Source organism: Sinocyclocheilus grahami, unplaced genomic scaffold (genome assembly GCF_001515645.1).
Source record: "Sinocyclocheilus grahami isolate Dianchi unplaced genomic scaffold, SAMN03320097.WGS_v1.1 scaffold1037.1, whole genome shotgun sequence".
Classification (NCBI taxonomy): domain Eukaryota; kingdom Metazoa; phylum Chordata; class Actinopteri; order Cypriniformes; family Cyprinidae; genus Sinocyclocheilus; species Sinocyclocheilus grahami.
The window spans coordinates 453,691-470,698 of NW_015506216.1; the positions used below are offsets into that span (position 1 = coordinate 453,691).

Consider the following 17,008-nt stretch of genomic DNA (forward strand, 5'->3'; position numbering starts at 1 on the left):
GGCACATAACTCTGAAGTAATGAATTTAGGTAAATGGGTGCAGAGCCAGTGGTGGTTTTGTAGGCAAACATTAATGCCTTGCGAGCAGCTACTGGTAGCCAGTGCAAATTGATGAACAGAGGTGTGACATGCGTTCTTTTCGGCTCATTAAAGATTAATCTCGCAGCGGCATTTTGGGTTAATTGTAGAGGTTTGATAGAAGACTTGCCAAGAGAGCACTGCAATAGTTCAGCCTGGACAGAACAAGAGCTTGAACAAGGAGTTGTGTTGCATGTTCTGAAAGAAAGGGCCTGATCTTCCTAATGTTGTATAAAGCAAATCTGCAGGACCAGGCAGTTTTAGCAATGTGGTCTGAGAAATCAAGGGACATTTTGGAAATAATAGCCTATAGCATGACTATAATTATCAAAATATAGATTAAAATATGTTCAATCTGCAAGTTATCAGCATAACACCAATAAAGTGTGACACATAATCAAAATTATTACATAATTTAGCAACATTTTTGAAAATTATAATGTAATGTAAAGTAATTATACCATGCACTCCTCAGAACAACCATCACCGGCAATGACCTTTACACACAAAAAGTAAACATACAGTGGGGCAAAAAAGTATTTAGTCAGCCACCAATTGTGCACGTTCTCCCACTTAAAAAGATGAGAGAGGCCTGTAATTTTCATCATAGGTATACCTCAACTATGAGAGACAAAATGAGAAAAAAAAATCCAGAAAATCACATTGTAGGATTTTTAACTTTCAAAGAGGCAACATCCACTGGTAACACCACAAACATTAAGTTTGGGGACACAACCTTTTCTTAAAATAGCCTGTAATAAAATGTTGTTGTTGTTGTTGTTTTTAGATAATAATAATTATTAAATTGTACATGTTAAATAAAATCTATATTCACAATATAAGCACTTTAATTCTGTAAAAATTTTTATATTTTTGCAATTGCATCCCATGATACCTCTATGTGGAACATTCAGATTTAGCTAAACACACATCTATCAGAGTCATTTAAATACTTTTGAATATATATTTTTTAACAGTGCACAAATTGTTTTCTACAAAATACAAGTACCTACACATTTTCTGATTCATTGATATATATATATATATATATATATATATATATATATTATTTTTTTTTTTTTTTTTCTTCAACTGTTGCAAATAAGTAGGACACTACTTGTCACCACTAATGAAGAATGACCCAAACACACATTACTGGGACATGTCTTCAGACCAAATGGGGTACATTTTCACAAAGGAAAACCTCAATAAACAGTAAAAATGTAATAGACAACAAAATATATGTCTGGCCGTTACCGCCTTAAAATTACATAAAGATTATTGTGGTGAGACGTCTCCTTTTAATTTTTTTAAAGAAAATATTGCAGGGACAGCATACCTGTGTAACACTTTAGAATGAATGTTATTTACCCAATTGAGTACAAAAACTAAATACACAAATGTGTATAAACTACATGATTTACATTAGACTGCACAGGCTATACAGCATCCCCCAGTCTTCTGTTACACCTTTTTAATGCATGTGTCATATTAACTTCTGATTGGCCAGCTCATTCTCATCCCCAGCTCTTATTGGCCAGCTCTTCGGAGGAGGTGGGGTTAGGTTAATATATTGAAGATGCTTTTAAGAAAAGCTCCATATAGTCAGCCAAAACACAAGAAACAGAAGAGATTGCAGAGTTTAGATTGAGGAATCAGGATTCAAACAGAGAAAACAGATGGCAGTCCTTGGAGGAATCAAGGGGCTGGTGCTTTTGTTTGGAATAGTCTCACAGGTAGAGTTATGTCACATTTTATTTATTCACTTTTCATTTCCCTTTATTCAGAAATGAAGTACAACATAATATGCAGCATAGAATGATGTGGCAGTAGGGGAAATGGTATTACTTTAAACAAAAAAATAAAATAATCCTTTTCTATGATTCTGTCATGCATTCATACTTTCTTTTTCAAATGCTATGCAGTTATGAAAAACACTTGGAATTAAAAAAAGTATACTTGTATAAATGTTTACAATCTAATGAAAGTCTTTGTGAACTGTTTCATTTACAGGCATCAGGTACTGCTCATCTGGATCAAATTCACAGTATCTGCTTAAATTCAAATGCATACTCATAAATACGCTGTTGTTGATTGTGATTTGTATTATATTTAACCAGCATTAAGTTTTTTGTCTTTTCAGGCAGCACAATGACCGTGAGCATTTTTACTGTGACATCAAAGAGCACAGTATTGCGCTGGAGCAAATATGAAGGTGCATTGTCCTATAGAGTAACAGCTTCTCTCCGAAACTCTCAAGTCCCTGTGGTCTTTGCCAGCTTTGGACAAAACACTATTATGGGCTCCGTCAATTCTCTGAATCCCAACACTGCGTACACCTTTCGTGTCGAGGCCCTGGGTAGCCACATGAACATGCTGACAGATGCTGCTGTGGATGGATCTACTGGTGTGTACTGAAATCTACACATGACTTGCTAAAGAGTAGTGATGGGATCTAGGAAGTGTTTTCAGAATTGAAAGAAATTTCCATGACCTTTCTATGCCAGGAAATGACTATTTTTAAATTCCGTGATAATTCTAGGTTTTCCCAATAGAATTCCTGACCTTTTTAATCCTATTGCAGGCTTAGTGTAACCTTGTTGCAGTTTAACATTTTTGAATCAGTTAGGCTCTCAGTGTTAACGACAGTAAATTGATGATGCTTGAAATGAATGGAACTGTAAAATTTCTTATCTTATGTTCAGCTCCTGATGTGCCCACCATTGAGATGGCCTCCTCTAAAGAAAGCCAGAGCATCACTGTGGAATTCACTACGGTCTCCGGTGCCACTTCATACATCCTGCGCGCTGAGACAAATGATGGATCTTTCTTCTCAGAGATCCCTGTGCTCGGCTCTCCAGGGACTGTCACCAACCTCCAGCCATACACAGACTACACTCTCAGTGTCATGTCCGTCAACAGCGCAGGCAGAAGCCAGCCTTCCATCTCAGTGGAGGCTAAGACAGGTATATTCTTCTAGTCCCTCTCCACCCTCTTTGACCTAGAGGCCAAAGAAATTATCCATTCATGAAGGGACAGAGTTGGCTATTCTCTAACCCTCACCCAGCGTTGTAACCTTATCCTCTCATTGAGAAAGATCAGGATAAGCTACATGGCTGATCTCATGGGCTTGATTTTTAGCAGCATGTATAGCTTGTGTTCCCATTTTCAATGAAATAGGTTTCTCACGCATGTGTCCCTAAGTAACAATATCCGGGTTTGCACTGTAGGCAAAATATGAGACGTTGAACTATGACAAAAGGGCTGCCCTCCTCAAGGGACTGGGCACAGAAAATGTATTCTGTGTCTTCACCTCTGGGCTCTCAGCAGTTTTGTGTCATTGTTCAGGTAGCATGTTTTCCACCTGAGATGATCACCAAGGAAATAATAAGGGAAGGGACCTTAATTCTCAGAATAGCCTCGATATAAAATCCTATCACAAATATCCACAGAATTGCACATGCATATGACCCAAAAGAGAACAATGGGGTGTCTTCTTCAAACAACTTAAGCAATCTGAGAACTGTTCCAATTACGTCACATCCGGAAGTGGTAAGAGTAGAACCATTGCCTAGGGTTTAGTGAAAAGAATCCAGTTTCCAAATGAAACTGTCAAGGAAAGGCATCAGTAAAGAACAGGAGATGGACATTCTAGGGGAAGGGCAGGACAGAACAAGAAATCTACCCAACTGAAGAGGGAAAGGAACAGAGGGACTGAAGGTGATGAAAGAGACCAGAAGGGACCTAAAGGGAATGAAAGGGAATGATAGAGGACAGAAAGGACATGACAGATAAGGAAAGGACAGGGAATGGAAGGGAACAGAAAGTAATGGAAGAAAATTTAAAGAAATTAATGAGAAATGGAAGAATAGGAAATGCCAGGACAGGACAGGAAATGAAGGGATGGAAAGTGAAGAAACTGAAAGGAAAGGAAAAGAAAAGGAAAGGATGGGACAGGACAGGAAAAGGCAGGACATTCAGGAAAGGAAAGGAAAGGATGGGCCTGGAAAAGGCTGTACATTCAGGAAAGGAAAGGATGGGACAGGACAGGAAAAGGCAATACATTCAGGAAAGGAAAGGAAAGGATGGGACGGCACAGGACAGGACAGGAAAAGGCAATACATTCAGGAAAGGAAAGGAAAGGATGGGACGGCACAGGACAGGACAGGAAAAGGCAATACATTCAGGAAAGGAAAGGATGGGACAGGACAGGAAAAGGCAGTACATTCAGGAAAGGAAAGGACAGGAAAAGGCAGTACATTCAGGAAAGGAAAAGGTACTGCTCTCATTATGTAAAGCCATCTGACACCTGTCAACTGTCCCTCATATCCATATCACTTAATAAATCTAGGATCAGAATTAGATCACTTAGCTTGGTATTCAACCTTCAGAAAAAAACTATATTCAATACCTTGGGTCACAATGCAGATGTCGGTTTGATCTCACTATTATCACTCTCACTATTATCTTTTCTCTTCTGTTGGACCCCAGTTCTTTCTGCTCCTCAGTTCAACACCAGCTCTCCCAGCAACAGCAGCATCCTGGTCAAGTGGGAGCCAGTGAATCATGCTGTCCTCTACAGTCTCAGCATCATCAAGGAAGACTTGTACAGCCAAAGTCCTCTCAACACCACAGAAACTCAGGTTCACTTTCCAGACCTGGAGGCAGGAACCAAATACTGTATTAAAGGAAATGCCTGGAGTCCTGACAACATTCCTGGAGATGACTTCACAGTTTGCCAGTTCACACGTAAGACAATAGAGATGGAAAGATAAAGTTTACTTAATCTTAAGTAGTCTGAATCTGCTGCACTTGATACACATTTACAGTTTTTGTCCTGCCTGTAATTAACACTTAAGGAAAAGAAATGGCTCAATAAAAGAGCAGCCAACAATGCATGTACACCAAGTACAGAATGTTAGGCAGAGCTATCCAATCCTGCACCTTGGGGTGCGAACATGTTGCAGAGCTTCAACCTGTTTTAACACCTGTTAAATTATGCTTGAAGCTAAACTGTGCAGGACAGTGGCCCTCCAGGAGCAGGAACGGACACTCCAGAAGTTAGGACATGTTCAATGCTAAAAATCTGCGAATGCTGACAAATTAAACTTTGTGTGTGTGTCCTCACAGGTTCTCCCACTCCTCAGTCCATTGAGCTAGTGGTGACAAGCACCCCTGATGCTGGTATTGTGGTGTCGTGGGACCCAGCTAAGGGTGCAGAGCAGTATGTCGCCATGAGCTTGACCGGACAGAACTGCTCCTCATCTAGTAACTCCTGCATCCTGATTCCTCTGAGCTGTGGAGAGACAAACTCTGTCACAGTGATCGCTATCAACCAGGCCGGAAACAGTGTCCCGTCATACCCAGTACAGATTATTTCATGTGAGTAAACTATTCACACATAAAATAGTTTGCCATTAAAAGGTCATATCACAGATAACACAACGTTCTTGCTCAGTTTGATGTACTATGTCAAGGGTGTCCAATTCTTCTCCTAGAGAGGGCCAATTTCTTGTAGAGTTTAACTCCAACAAAACTTCCTGGAAGTTTATAATGATCCTAAAGACCTCGATTAGCTGGTTTAATCAGGGCTAGAACCACTCTGCAGGATAGCAGGCCTCCAGGAGCGGGACTAGACACACATTTACTACGTAGACCAAGACTGTCCAATCCTGCTCCTGGAGGGTCAATGTCCGGCAGAGTTTAGCACAAACACACTTGCTTTGAGTTCTCAAAGACCTGAATTAGCTGGTTCAGATGAGTTTAAATAGGTTTGCAGCTAAAATCTGCAGGATAATAGCCCTCCAGGAACAGGTTTGGACACTTCTGATGTAAACATACCGTAATGTTAACAACACAAAGCTCCCTCCTCAGTCCACCCAAAAATAGGACATTCAATAACTGTCATGGTTATATGACATCAATTACTACATTGACTGACCATTTTTACAATACATATCAATAGTGCCAGTCCTGGACTGACAAAAATTTGTGAGGGGGACCCTGTCAGTGCATTCACCAAAACAGTCCAGCAGGAGAATGTATATTATGACAGTCATGTTGCATAATTTGACTGATTTGGATGTTACGTAGAAAGGGCGACAGCGCACTGCTTTAAAGGAAAGGAATGGAATGCAGCATCATGTTTTTATATATATAAAAAAAATTATATTAGTTGCACAGCCCTGGTCATTAAATCATCTTTGGGAGAAAGAAAGGGGTTGTTCGGGGGTCCTATGCATCTTGTGTACTTTATATATAGGGAGGACGGGCACTGCACACCAAAGATGCCTACTCAATATTCAGCAACTTAGCTCAAGTTATTACTCAATTCACATGCATTCACAAGAGGTTAGCCATTCATAAACAATGTCATTTACAAACGGATCTATCCATAGGTCCAGTCTTCTGAAGAATCGATAGCTTTGCGTGAACAACATAATTAAATTTAAGCTATTTTCACTGTTTATCTTGCCTTTTGCAGTCTCCTTTACTGCCTAATCTGTTGTTTGTCAGTCCCTTGTCCCCCACAGCCCATCTGGGTGGAGGAATTGGTGCCTGGCAACTGTTCTGTGAAGTGGAGCGCCGTCGCTCATGCAGAGTACTACACCACATTTATTAAAAGTGACGATGGCATCGAGGGGATGTGCAACTCGACTGAGCTCTACTGTCGGTTTCACTGCCACTGTGGATTCTCGTACATCATGAGTGTGTTTGCACACAACCATGCTGGACCCAGTCCCCCAGGACCTCTCCTCAACCACACCACCTGTGAGTTTTAAAGATGCCGTAGAATTATTTGGAGTTTTGTGGCTTTTTGTCCATGTATTTTAGCTCTGAGGTCATAGGCAATCTATATGCTACATTTAAAATGTACAGTACCTTTCTTCCAAGAAACAAGGAAAAAATATTGATTCATGTTGCACTCACAGGCTTATTTCTCCCATTCTCTCTGGAACGACCTCCCCCCTAGTTCCAGCAGCTGATTTTTCTGACCATGTTTTAAATAAAAAAATGCTTTTACATAAAAAAGGTATTTATCTCAACCTGTTATCCACAGTGCCTTGCTGCCCAGAGCTCACAACGGTTTCTGCAGCTTCTTGGGAGACTCTGATGATGGAGTGGTCTACTGTGCGTGGTGCAGATCTGTATGAGACCCGTGCTGTGGATGCAAATGAAGTGATTCTGTGTAATGACACGGCGCCCAGGTGTGCCCTCTCTGACCTCACTTGCAACAGCCGGTACAGTATAGTCGTCATACCATGCAACGACGTAAGCGGCTGCAACCTCACCTGCAGTCCACAAACGCATGAAACAGGTATAATCACGCACACAAAGTGGAAAATACATCCAACATACAGATCATGTGTATGTGTCACAAATGTATACTGTACACACACTCTCTCATTTTCTTTCTTCCGAAAAGCTCCATGCATGCCTGAGATCACCAGTGTGAGCCAGACTAACACGTCAAGTTCTAGTGTGCTGGTTAGCTGGACTTCTGCTAACACAGTTGCTAACTACACCGTCAGTGCGATTGGCACAGTGGGTGACCCGCACGTCTGTCACTCAAATGGAACTTCCTGTCTGGTGTCCAACCTGCCCTGTGGCTCCGTCTATGAAGTCAGTACCATCGCATCAACTTCAGCTGGAGACAGCATGCCCAGTTTCACCGTTTCCCTGGAAACAGGTTAGGTTTTCATGGTGATTTAAACAAAAAAGGTGATTCAAACAGTCAGGAAGCCACGTGGGTCAAAAAAGAGAGGAGAAAGACAACCTACATAGGCAACTAAAATACATTCAAGATCATTGAAACAAGAAAAAAAATATTTGTACAGTCCTATATGTTTAAGCTAGGGTGACCATACGTGCCATTTTCCCAGGACACGTCCTGGCCAGGATTTGTTTTGGCTTTGTTTTCCTGTTTTCATGCTTGCTGAAGGTAATGATCGAAAAGTAGTTTGACCAATAACATGCAAGCATTGTACATAATGGACCAATCATGGCGTGTGAGAAGGTGGGATCTACGGTCAAAGCGATGCAATTACGCATGCGTATTCAGTGTGTTCGACTTAAAACTCAGACCGATCAGTGTTTGACATCAAAGTACCTCGAGAGCGTTTCGAAAGCATAACCGTCTGTATGGTATTTTGATGTCATTCACCGATCGGTCTGCACACGCAAACAAAGCCAAAACCTAGATATTTTAGGCAATATAGAAATCCTGGCCAGGTCCTGGGAAAATGGCACGTATGGTCACCCTATTTAAGCTCATGGTGGCATTAGCTTCGCAACATGCTAACAGAAAACTACTGAAATCAAATGTGAGGCAAGTCTCTTGTGTACTTCCTTCCTGGTCACTTATGAGTTTCCATTTCAATTAGAATGCTGTCTTGGGTTTTGAAACACAACCTATACATCTTTTTCGTTTAAAAGTTTACAATTATACTTTGTTTGTTTTTTCAGCACCTTGTTGTCCAGACAGTCTCACTGTGAGCCATGTGACCCAGGCTATGACAAACGTTACCTGGTCGCCCGCTCTCGGCGCCCAGACCTACATCACCTCTCTGTCTTCACCACGCGGCAATGCACAGTGTCACACTATGGAAACAGAATGCGTGATGGGATGCATCACCTGTGGTACTAACTACACCGTCTCACTGGAAGCCATTAGTCGCACCGGGCACAAGGCGGAGTGCACCTATCACGGATTCTCTGCCAGTATGTCCTCATATACATAGTGTCACTGTCCAATGAAATCTATGTCCAAAAATGCATGATTCAAGAGCAAGAAAACACTTTTTATAAAAAAAATCTTACAAAATGTAATACAAAATAACGTGATTAGTCACCTTTAGCACCATACTGTATACAGAATTCTGTCACAAGGTCAACTGTTAATGGTCAAAATTCAAAAATTTAAAAAATTCTCAAAAAGTCAAAATTCTCAAAAGCAGAGATATGTGTTTTTCATCAGACAGCAATAATATAAAAATTGCACTGCTTCCATAAATTTGTTGAGTGATTTTTAAAGTTGCCTTCGTGTGCTACTGGAAATTTCCTACTTTCCTTCCGTAATCATGAGTTTGTTGCATTCAAATGCTTTGTTGTCCGCCAGAACAGGAATCATGGCTATTCCTTGGTAAATTCTTATTAAAGCCCAAATGTATAGAAGATATTTAGCCAATATCCAACAGAATGTGAATAAAATGTAGCATTTCATTGAATGGCAACCATATAAACTTTCATATAAACTTGCTTGATGGTCAGAATTTAGAATTAATGTCAGAATTCTGGTCAGTTCTGGAGTTCTATTCTCTCTCTCTCTAAATATACATAACTGTAATGGCAAAAGAAGGCAATATACATTTTGTGGAAACAACAAAGAAAACTTAACACTACTGAAATGGTTCACTCCTCTGCCATATTTAGAGCTCAATGCCTGTCTAACTCAGAAACTTGGATATCGAAATTATTCCCAGCTGTAAATATGACTTTAGAGCTCATTCATGTCCAATTTCTGACTTTTGAATTCCAATAGCACGTGAAGGCAGCATTACTTCTGGAGTCAACATGAAATCAACATTTAGCCTTTTCATGATAAAGTTTCTGGTCATACTGCATACAATTCTTCATATCCTGAAGTAAAGTGTAAAATGTAATAACCTGAAATGACTGTTCTTTTCAGCTGACATCTTTTAGGCCACACAGCTGGGGGAAATAATGTTAGCCAACAGCCAAATAGATATGTAGGCATTGTTGAACTGTAGTTAATGCAGCATTTATAAAATCTTGCCAGTAAAAAAATGCCGGCTAACGTGTATAACGATTACAGCAATAATGTCACCTGTTCAATCTTATCACAACATGTAAGTGTGGAGCTTCATCAAACGTTGTCGTCTCTTTCAAGGTCAGTGCTGTCCCTCAGGCATCCGTCTCTATAGAGGAAGCAATAACACGCTGATTGTGCGCTGGAGGTCCAGCAGCGCCCTCACCAAATACACAGCAGAAGTCACTGGAAGCAGGACTCACGCGTGCAGCCCAGAGCCCGGCAGCTACACATGCACTGTGTCAGAGATCGTGTGCGGTCAGGTCTACACTGTGGTCGTTGCCCCACTGAATCCAGACGGAACCAAGGCCCAGTTCTGTAACAGCAGGATGTATTCAGGTAAGGAAGTTCAGTACAGAAGCCCAAAATTATTTAGATTTTTTATTTTTTTTGCTTTTCTTTGCATTAGATAAAATATCAAACCAAATGGAATCTCCAAACAAATCAAATGTTCACACAGGTGTCCAAGCAGATATGAACATGAACCTGGAAGTGTGGCAATACTTTTTGTCATCTTTTAAATCTGTTGTTTTATCATTTTAAACTCAAAAAATTGTGAAATTATTGTTTATTGTTCTTTGAAACAAATGCCACTTTCAAACTTTTTGTAAGTACTGCATAGGTCCAAATACTTTTTGGGCCACTATAGTTCATAATATCTGTTGATTAAATAACTGAAATTAACATAAAAATGCATGATTTGAGTTATGTTCTGTCTTTCAGTCACATGTGTGGGCAGCAATGTTGGAATGGGTAAGATTGAGAACATCTACATTTCAATCTGAACTAAATGAATTGCTCAAGTCATATCAAAAATAAGACAAACATGTTCATAATGCTCTGTTACTCGAAATGAAATGAGGACATGACATATTTGACACTCTTTAATTGAAGCCTTTCTTTACTCACAGTGCTCTATCAAGGAAAAAGATAATGATGGGATGGATGTCCTTCAAACAGTGAGGTACGGCCAATACAAACACATGTGTCTTCATTACACACAATAGCCTATAGGACTGCCAGTGCATTTACAGACTAATCTGCAGTAAAGCAGTTACTTTTAAAAGTAACGCATTACAATATTGCGTTACGCCCTTAAAAAGTCACTAATTGCATTACTTAATTACTTTTTATGGAAAGTAATGCGTTATGTTACTTTTGTGTCACTTTTTCTCATCTGGGCTGGGATTGCTTGTTTGTTTTTTTAATATAAAAAAGGTATTTTTTTGGCAAATTCATGTCTGTACAGTAGAGGGTACAGTTTAAACAAAACACTTTTTCTCATCTGGGCTGGGATTGCTTGTTTGTTTTTTTAATATAAAAAGGTATTTTTTTGGCAAATTCATGTCTGTACAGTAGAGGGTACAGTTTAAACAAAACTTTCAGCTGTGTCGCCATTCTGAATTGCAAGAAGAATAGGATACACAAAGATAACACATGACCATACTACTGAAACAATAACTGGCTTTCAGCTACATTTATATAGTCAGTTCCAGTGTTTTAAATAACTCTGACTTATTGTTTTCTCCCATACAGCTTCTGGTAATATTGGACAACTGGATCCTTCAAAAAAAAATCCCCAAACCAGGAAAGAAAATTAATGCTTTACGAGTAAATCATTTACAGTCTGCACTGGCTTCTGAAGTCAGGCTGTGAACTCATTTGAATATAATTGCCTGAATAATGTAATTAGTCAGGATTCAACACTGTCCAATCACTTATGTTTATATATTTAAATTGCTTTCAAGATGTAATGTAATTTATGTCAATCATGTAATATGATTAATGGCAGAATTTTTCTGAGGAATTTGTCATTTTCTTACCATATGTGACCCCGGAGCACAAAACCAGTGTTAGGTCGCTGGGGGATATTTGTAGCAATAGCCAAAGATACATTGTATGGGTCAAAATTATTGATTTTTCTTTTATGCCAAAAATCATTAGGATATTAAGTAAAGATCATATTCCATGAAGATATTTAGTAAATTTCCTACTGTAAATATATAAAAACTTAATTTTTGATTAGTAATTTGCATTGTTAAGAACTTCATTTAAACTTCATTCAAAGGCGATTTTCTCAATATTTAGATTTTTTTGCACCCTCAGATTACAGATTTTCAAATAGTTGCATCTTGGCTAAATATTGTCCTATCATAACAAACCATACCTCAATGGAAAGCTTATTTATTTCGAAAATTTGACACTTAAGACTGGTTTTGTGGTCCAGGGTCACATATGTGATCAACACACAATCCATTCAATTCTACAAACAATGAATTGATATTATTATTTTAACTTAATTTCAGGGATCCCTATATGTCATCTCAGGGATCTTCACTAAAGACAATTCATGATCTTGTGCGTCACATTATTTAATTCACTCTACAATTAGAATTTCTATAATTCTCCACTTGAAAAACAGTTGATAGGAACTTTAAAAAGCTATTTTGGTGAAGCAGTTATGTTAAGAAATAACATTTTGTACTAAGCAACATCCAAACATCTCACTTTAAAAAAAAGAAAGAAAGTAATTTGACAGTGGTTATGTCTATGCATCAGTTTCCAGGAATAATTTTACCAAACATAAAATGAAACTAACATTCATTTCCCTGTTTTGTTTTGTTTTTTAAAAAGAGGAAGATCAATCTGAGCAGTAATTGAATTTGAACTCCCCTACAGTATGTGGTGCCTCTGAGGGAAATCTACATCTAACTGTTAATTTCACTTCCCTTGGATGTTTGTCAAATGCATGATTTGTTTGGATGTGAATGAACATCTATAGTTTGACAGTAAAATTAATTCCCTGCATTAATAATGTGTCCGTTTCTGTTTCAAAACAGTGTACTTCCTCATTTCTAAAGACAAAGTCACATAGCCACAACTGTTATAAGCAGGGGCATTTCCTCCGAGGAGGCAAGGTGTCTCCTCAAAATATTGGATGAGATAAAAAAATGTGTAGTACAAAAATAAAACAATGCCAATATTATAAAATATAACACTAAAATTGTACAAACTACTTGTTTTTCTAAAGAAACATTGTCCAACAGCAACACCAGCAGGTAAAGTTATAGCGGGAGTCTGCGTCTCTCTCGCCTCCCCTGAGCCCATTGAGGTTTAAAGGGGTCATATGATGTTGCTAAAAAGAACATTATTTTGTGTATTTGGTGTAATGAAATGTGTTTATGTGGTTTAAGGTTCAAAAAACACATTATTTTCCACATAATGTACATTATTGTTTCTCCTCTATGCCCCGCCTTTCTGAAACGCGTCGATTTTTACAAAGCTCATCGGTCTGAAAAGCAAGGTGTGCTGTGATTGGCCAGCTATCCAGTGCGTTGTGATTGGCTGTTCTGTCTTTCAGTCACATGTGTGGGCAGCAATGTTGGAATGGGTAAGATTGAGAACATCTACATTTCAATCTGAACTAAATGAATTGCTCAAGTCATATCAAAAATAAGACAAACATGTTCATAATGCTCTGTTACTCGAAATGAAATGAGGACATGACATATTTGACACTCTTTAATTGAAGCCTTTCTTTACTCACAGTGCTCTATCAAGGAAAAAGATAATGATGGGATGGATGTCCTTCAAACAGTGAGGTACGGCCAATACAAACACATGTGTCTTCATTACACACAATAGCCTATAGGACTGCCAGTGCATTTACAGACTAATCTGCAGTAAAGCAGTTACTTTTAAAAGTAACGCATTACAATATTGCGTTACGCCCTTAAAAAGTCACTAATTGCATTACTTAGTTACTTTTTATGGAAAGTAATGCGTTATGTTACTTTTGTGTCACTTTTTCTCATCTGGGCTGGGATTGCTTGTTTGTTTTTTTAATATAAAAAGGTATTTTTTTGGCAAATTCATGTCTGTACAGTAGAGGGTACAGTTTAAACAAAACTTTCAGCTGTGTCGCCATTCTGAATTGCAAGAAGAATAGGATACACAAAGATAACACATGACCATACTACTGAAACAATAACTGGCTTTCAGCTACATTTATATAGTCAGTTCCAGTGTTTTAAATAACTCTGACTTATTGTTTTCTCCCATACAGCTTCTGGTAATATTGGACAACTGGATCCTTCAAAAAAAAATCCCCAAACCAGGAAAGAAAATTAATGCTTTACGAGTAAATCATTTACAGTCTGCACTGGCTTCTGAAGTCAGGCTGTGAACTCATTTGAATATAATTGCCTGAATAATGTAATTAGTCAGGATTCAACACTGTCCAATCACTTATGTTTATATATTTAAATTGCTTTCAAGATGTAATGTAATTTATGTCAATCATGTAATATGATTAATGGCAGAATTTTTCTGAGGAATTTGTCATTTTCTTACCATATGTGACCCCGGAGCACAAAACCAGTGTTAGGTCGCTGGGGGATATTTGTAGCAATAGCCAAAGATACATTGTATGGGTCAAAATTATTGATTTTTCTTTTATGCCAAAAATCATTAGGATATTAAGTAAAGATCATATTCCATGAAGATATTTAGTAAATTTCCTACCGTAAATATATAAAAACTTAATTTTTGATTAGTAATTTGCATTGTTAAGAACTTCATTTAAACTTCATTCAAAGGCGATTTTCTCAATATTTAGATTTTTTTGCACCCTCAGATTACAGATTTTCAAATAGTTGCATCTTGGCTAAATATTGTCCTATCATAACAAACCATACCTCAATGGAAAGCTTATTTATTTCGAAAATTTGACACTTAAGACTGGTTTTGTGGTCCAGGGTCACATATGTGATCAACACACAATCCATTCAATTCTACAAACAATGAATTGATATTATTATTTTAACTTAATTTCAGGGATCCCTATATGTCATCTCAGGGATCTTCACTAAAGACAATTCATGATCTTGTGCGTCACATTATTTAATTCACTCTACAATTAGAATTTCTATAATTCTCCACTTGAAAAACAGTTGATAGGAACTTTAAAAAGCTATTTTGGTGAAGCAGTTATGTTAAGAAATAACATTTTGTACTAAGCAACATCCAGACATCTCACTTTAAAAAAAAGAAAGAAAGTAATTTGACAGTGGTTATGTCTATGCATCAGTTTCCAGGAATAATTTTACCAAACATAAAATGAAACTAACATTCATTTCCCTGTTTTGTTTTGTTTTTTAAAAAGAGGAAGATCAATCTGAGCAGTAATTGAATTTGAACTCCCCTACAGTATGTGGTGCCTCTGAGGGAAATCTACATCTAACTGTTAATTTCACTTCCCTTGGATGTTTGTCAAATGCATGATTTGTTTGGATGTGAATGAACATCTATAGTTTGACAGTAAAATTAATTCCCTGCATTAATAATGTGTCCGTTTCTGTTTCAAAACAGTGTACTTCCTCATTTCTAAAGACAAAGTCACATAGCCACAACTGTTAAGCAGGGGCATTTCCTCCGAGGAGGCAAGGTGTCTCCTCAAAATATTGGATGAGATAAAAAAATGTGTAGTACAAAAATAAAACAATGCCAATATTATAAAATATAACACTAAAATTGTACAAACTACTTGTTTTTCTAAAGAAACATTGTCCAACAGCAACACCAGCAGGTAAAGTTATAGCGGGAGTCTGCGTCTCTCTCGCCTCCCCTGAGCCCATTGAGGTTTAAAGGGGTCATATGATGTTGCTAAAAAGAACATTATTTTGTGTATTTGGTGTAATGAAATGTGTTTATGTGGTTTAAGGTTCAAAAAACACATTATTTTCCACATAATGTACATTATTGTTTCTCCTCTATGCCCCGCCTTTCTGAAACGCGTCGATTTTTACAAAGCTCATCGGTCTGAAAAGCAAGGTGTGCTGTGATTGGCCAGCTATCCAGTGCGTTGTGATTGGCTGAATACCTCAAGCGTGTGACGGAAATGTTACGCCCCTTACCATACTGTGATGCCCTGTCCGGCCGGAGCGACGAGACAAAAACATGAAAACCCATTATAAACGAGGCATTTGTTGCATCCAGTGGGGACATAATTACGGATTATAATGACTTATACTGTCTTTTTACGTGTTGCGTTGCATCACGCCATGTAAGGATAAAACCATGTCTGCATTTGTGATCGGAGAAATGACAAACAACAAGCGCTACTCTACACTAGAGGTCTGCTACCCGACCCGAGCCCGACGGGTCCCAAAATACTTTCGGGTGTCGGGTCGGGTTAATGTTTAATGAATAGGTTCGGGTTTATAGCTAAACTAAAAATACAGGTGCATCTTAATAAATTAGAATGTCATGGAAAAGTTCATTTATTTCAATAATTCAACTCAAATTGTGAAACTCGTGTATTAAATAAATTCAATGCACACAGACTGAAGTAGTTTAAGTCTTTGGTTCTTTTAATTGTGATGATTTTGGCTCACATTTAACAAAAACCCACCAATTCACTATAAATGAACAAATACGCTGTGCTTGACACCAGAGAGTTGGTATATGCATATTTTAAAAAGATGACAATAAACAATAAGGTCTTTCAAGTTGTCTTTATTTATTGTAGGGAAACTAAATTAAACATTGACTAACAACATTTCTTTAGTATTATGTTACATAAAAGTTCTAGTTTTAGCTTTTGTTTGTGGAGAAATTAAGTTGTAAAAAGCCCAAAAAATTATTATATTGACCTACATTTTGACTTATGTCTAATAAACTTTTTATTTCTTTGGGAAAATAAATCTTTATTATTCAAATTTAAATTTAAAGTAAAAAAAACAAATATAATTTGAAATTAATATTGATATATATGTATATATATATCGATAGACATATAGACAGACAGATAGATAGACGAACAGATGAATAGATAGATGAACAGACAGACAGACAGACGGACAGATGGACAGACAGACAGATGGATAGAAAGACGAACAGACAGACAGACAGACAGACAGACAGACAGACGGACAGATAGACAGATGGACAGACAAACAGATGGACAGACAGACAGATGGATAGAAAGACGAACAGATGGACAGATAGACAGATGGACAGACAGACAGACAGATGAACAGATGGACAGACAGATAGATAGACAGATGGACAGACAGACAGACAGAAAGAAAGACGAACAGA

At 38.0% G+C, this 17,008-nt stretch overlaps 1 protein-coding gene and 1 long non-coding RNA gene across 2 annotated transcripts; both read left to right on the top strand.

The window, feature by feature from the left end:
* The first annotated feature begins 1,704 nt into the window (after window positions 1-1,704).
* LOC107565975 (fibronectin type III domain-containing protein 7-like) lies at window positions 1,705-12,719 on the top strand. Its single transcript, XM_016251320.1, has 15 exons — window positions 1,705-1,814; window positions 2,092-2,098; window positions 2,222-2,485; window positions 2,784-3,044; window positions 4,570-4,827; window positions 5,209-5,460; window positions 6,595-6,849; window positions 7,139-7,396; window positions 7,505-7,768; window positions 8,545-8,799; window positions 9,989-10,246; window positions 10,631-10,660; window positions 10,819-10,871; window positions 11,444-11,449; window positions 12,544-12,719. Exons 1-13 carry the CDS (start codon window positions 1,758-1,760, stop codon window positions 10,839-10,841), a joined length of 2,442 nt encoding a protein of 813 aa, XP_016106806.1. The 5' UTR covers window positions 1,705-1,757; the 3' UTR covers window positions 10,842-10,871; window positions 11,444-11,449; window positions 12,544-12,719.
* Window positions 12,720-13,263: 544 nt separating this feature from the next.
* Window positions 13,264-14,329, top strand: LOC107565967 (uncharacterized). The gene is made up of 3 exons (XR_001606447.1): window positions 13,264-13,298; window positions 13,457-13,509; window positions 13,974-14,329. It is a non-coding gene; the product is annotated as an uncharacterized lncRNA (long non-coding RNA).
* Window positions 14,330-17,008: the final 2,679 nt, after the last annotated feature.

What these genes read in the sequence shown, in the direction of transcription:
- LOC107565975 (XM_016251320.1), top strand. Translation starts at nt 1,758, where the DNA reads ATGGCAGTCCTTGGAGGAATCAAGGGGCTGGTGCTTTTGTTTGGAATA. An exon ending in TGCTGTGGATGGATCTACTG is followed by an intron (nt 2,486 to 2,783) that starts GTGTGTACTGAA and finishes TCTTATGTTCAG; the next exon opens with CTCCTGATGTGCCCACCATT. An exon ending in CCCAGTACAGATTATTTCAT is followed by an intron (nt 5,461 to 6,594) that starts GTGAGTAAACTA and finishes GTTGTTTGTCAG; the next exon opens with TCCCTTGTCCCCCACAGCCC.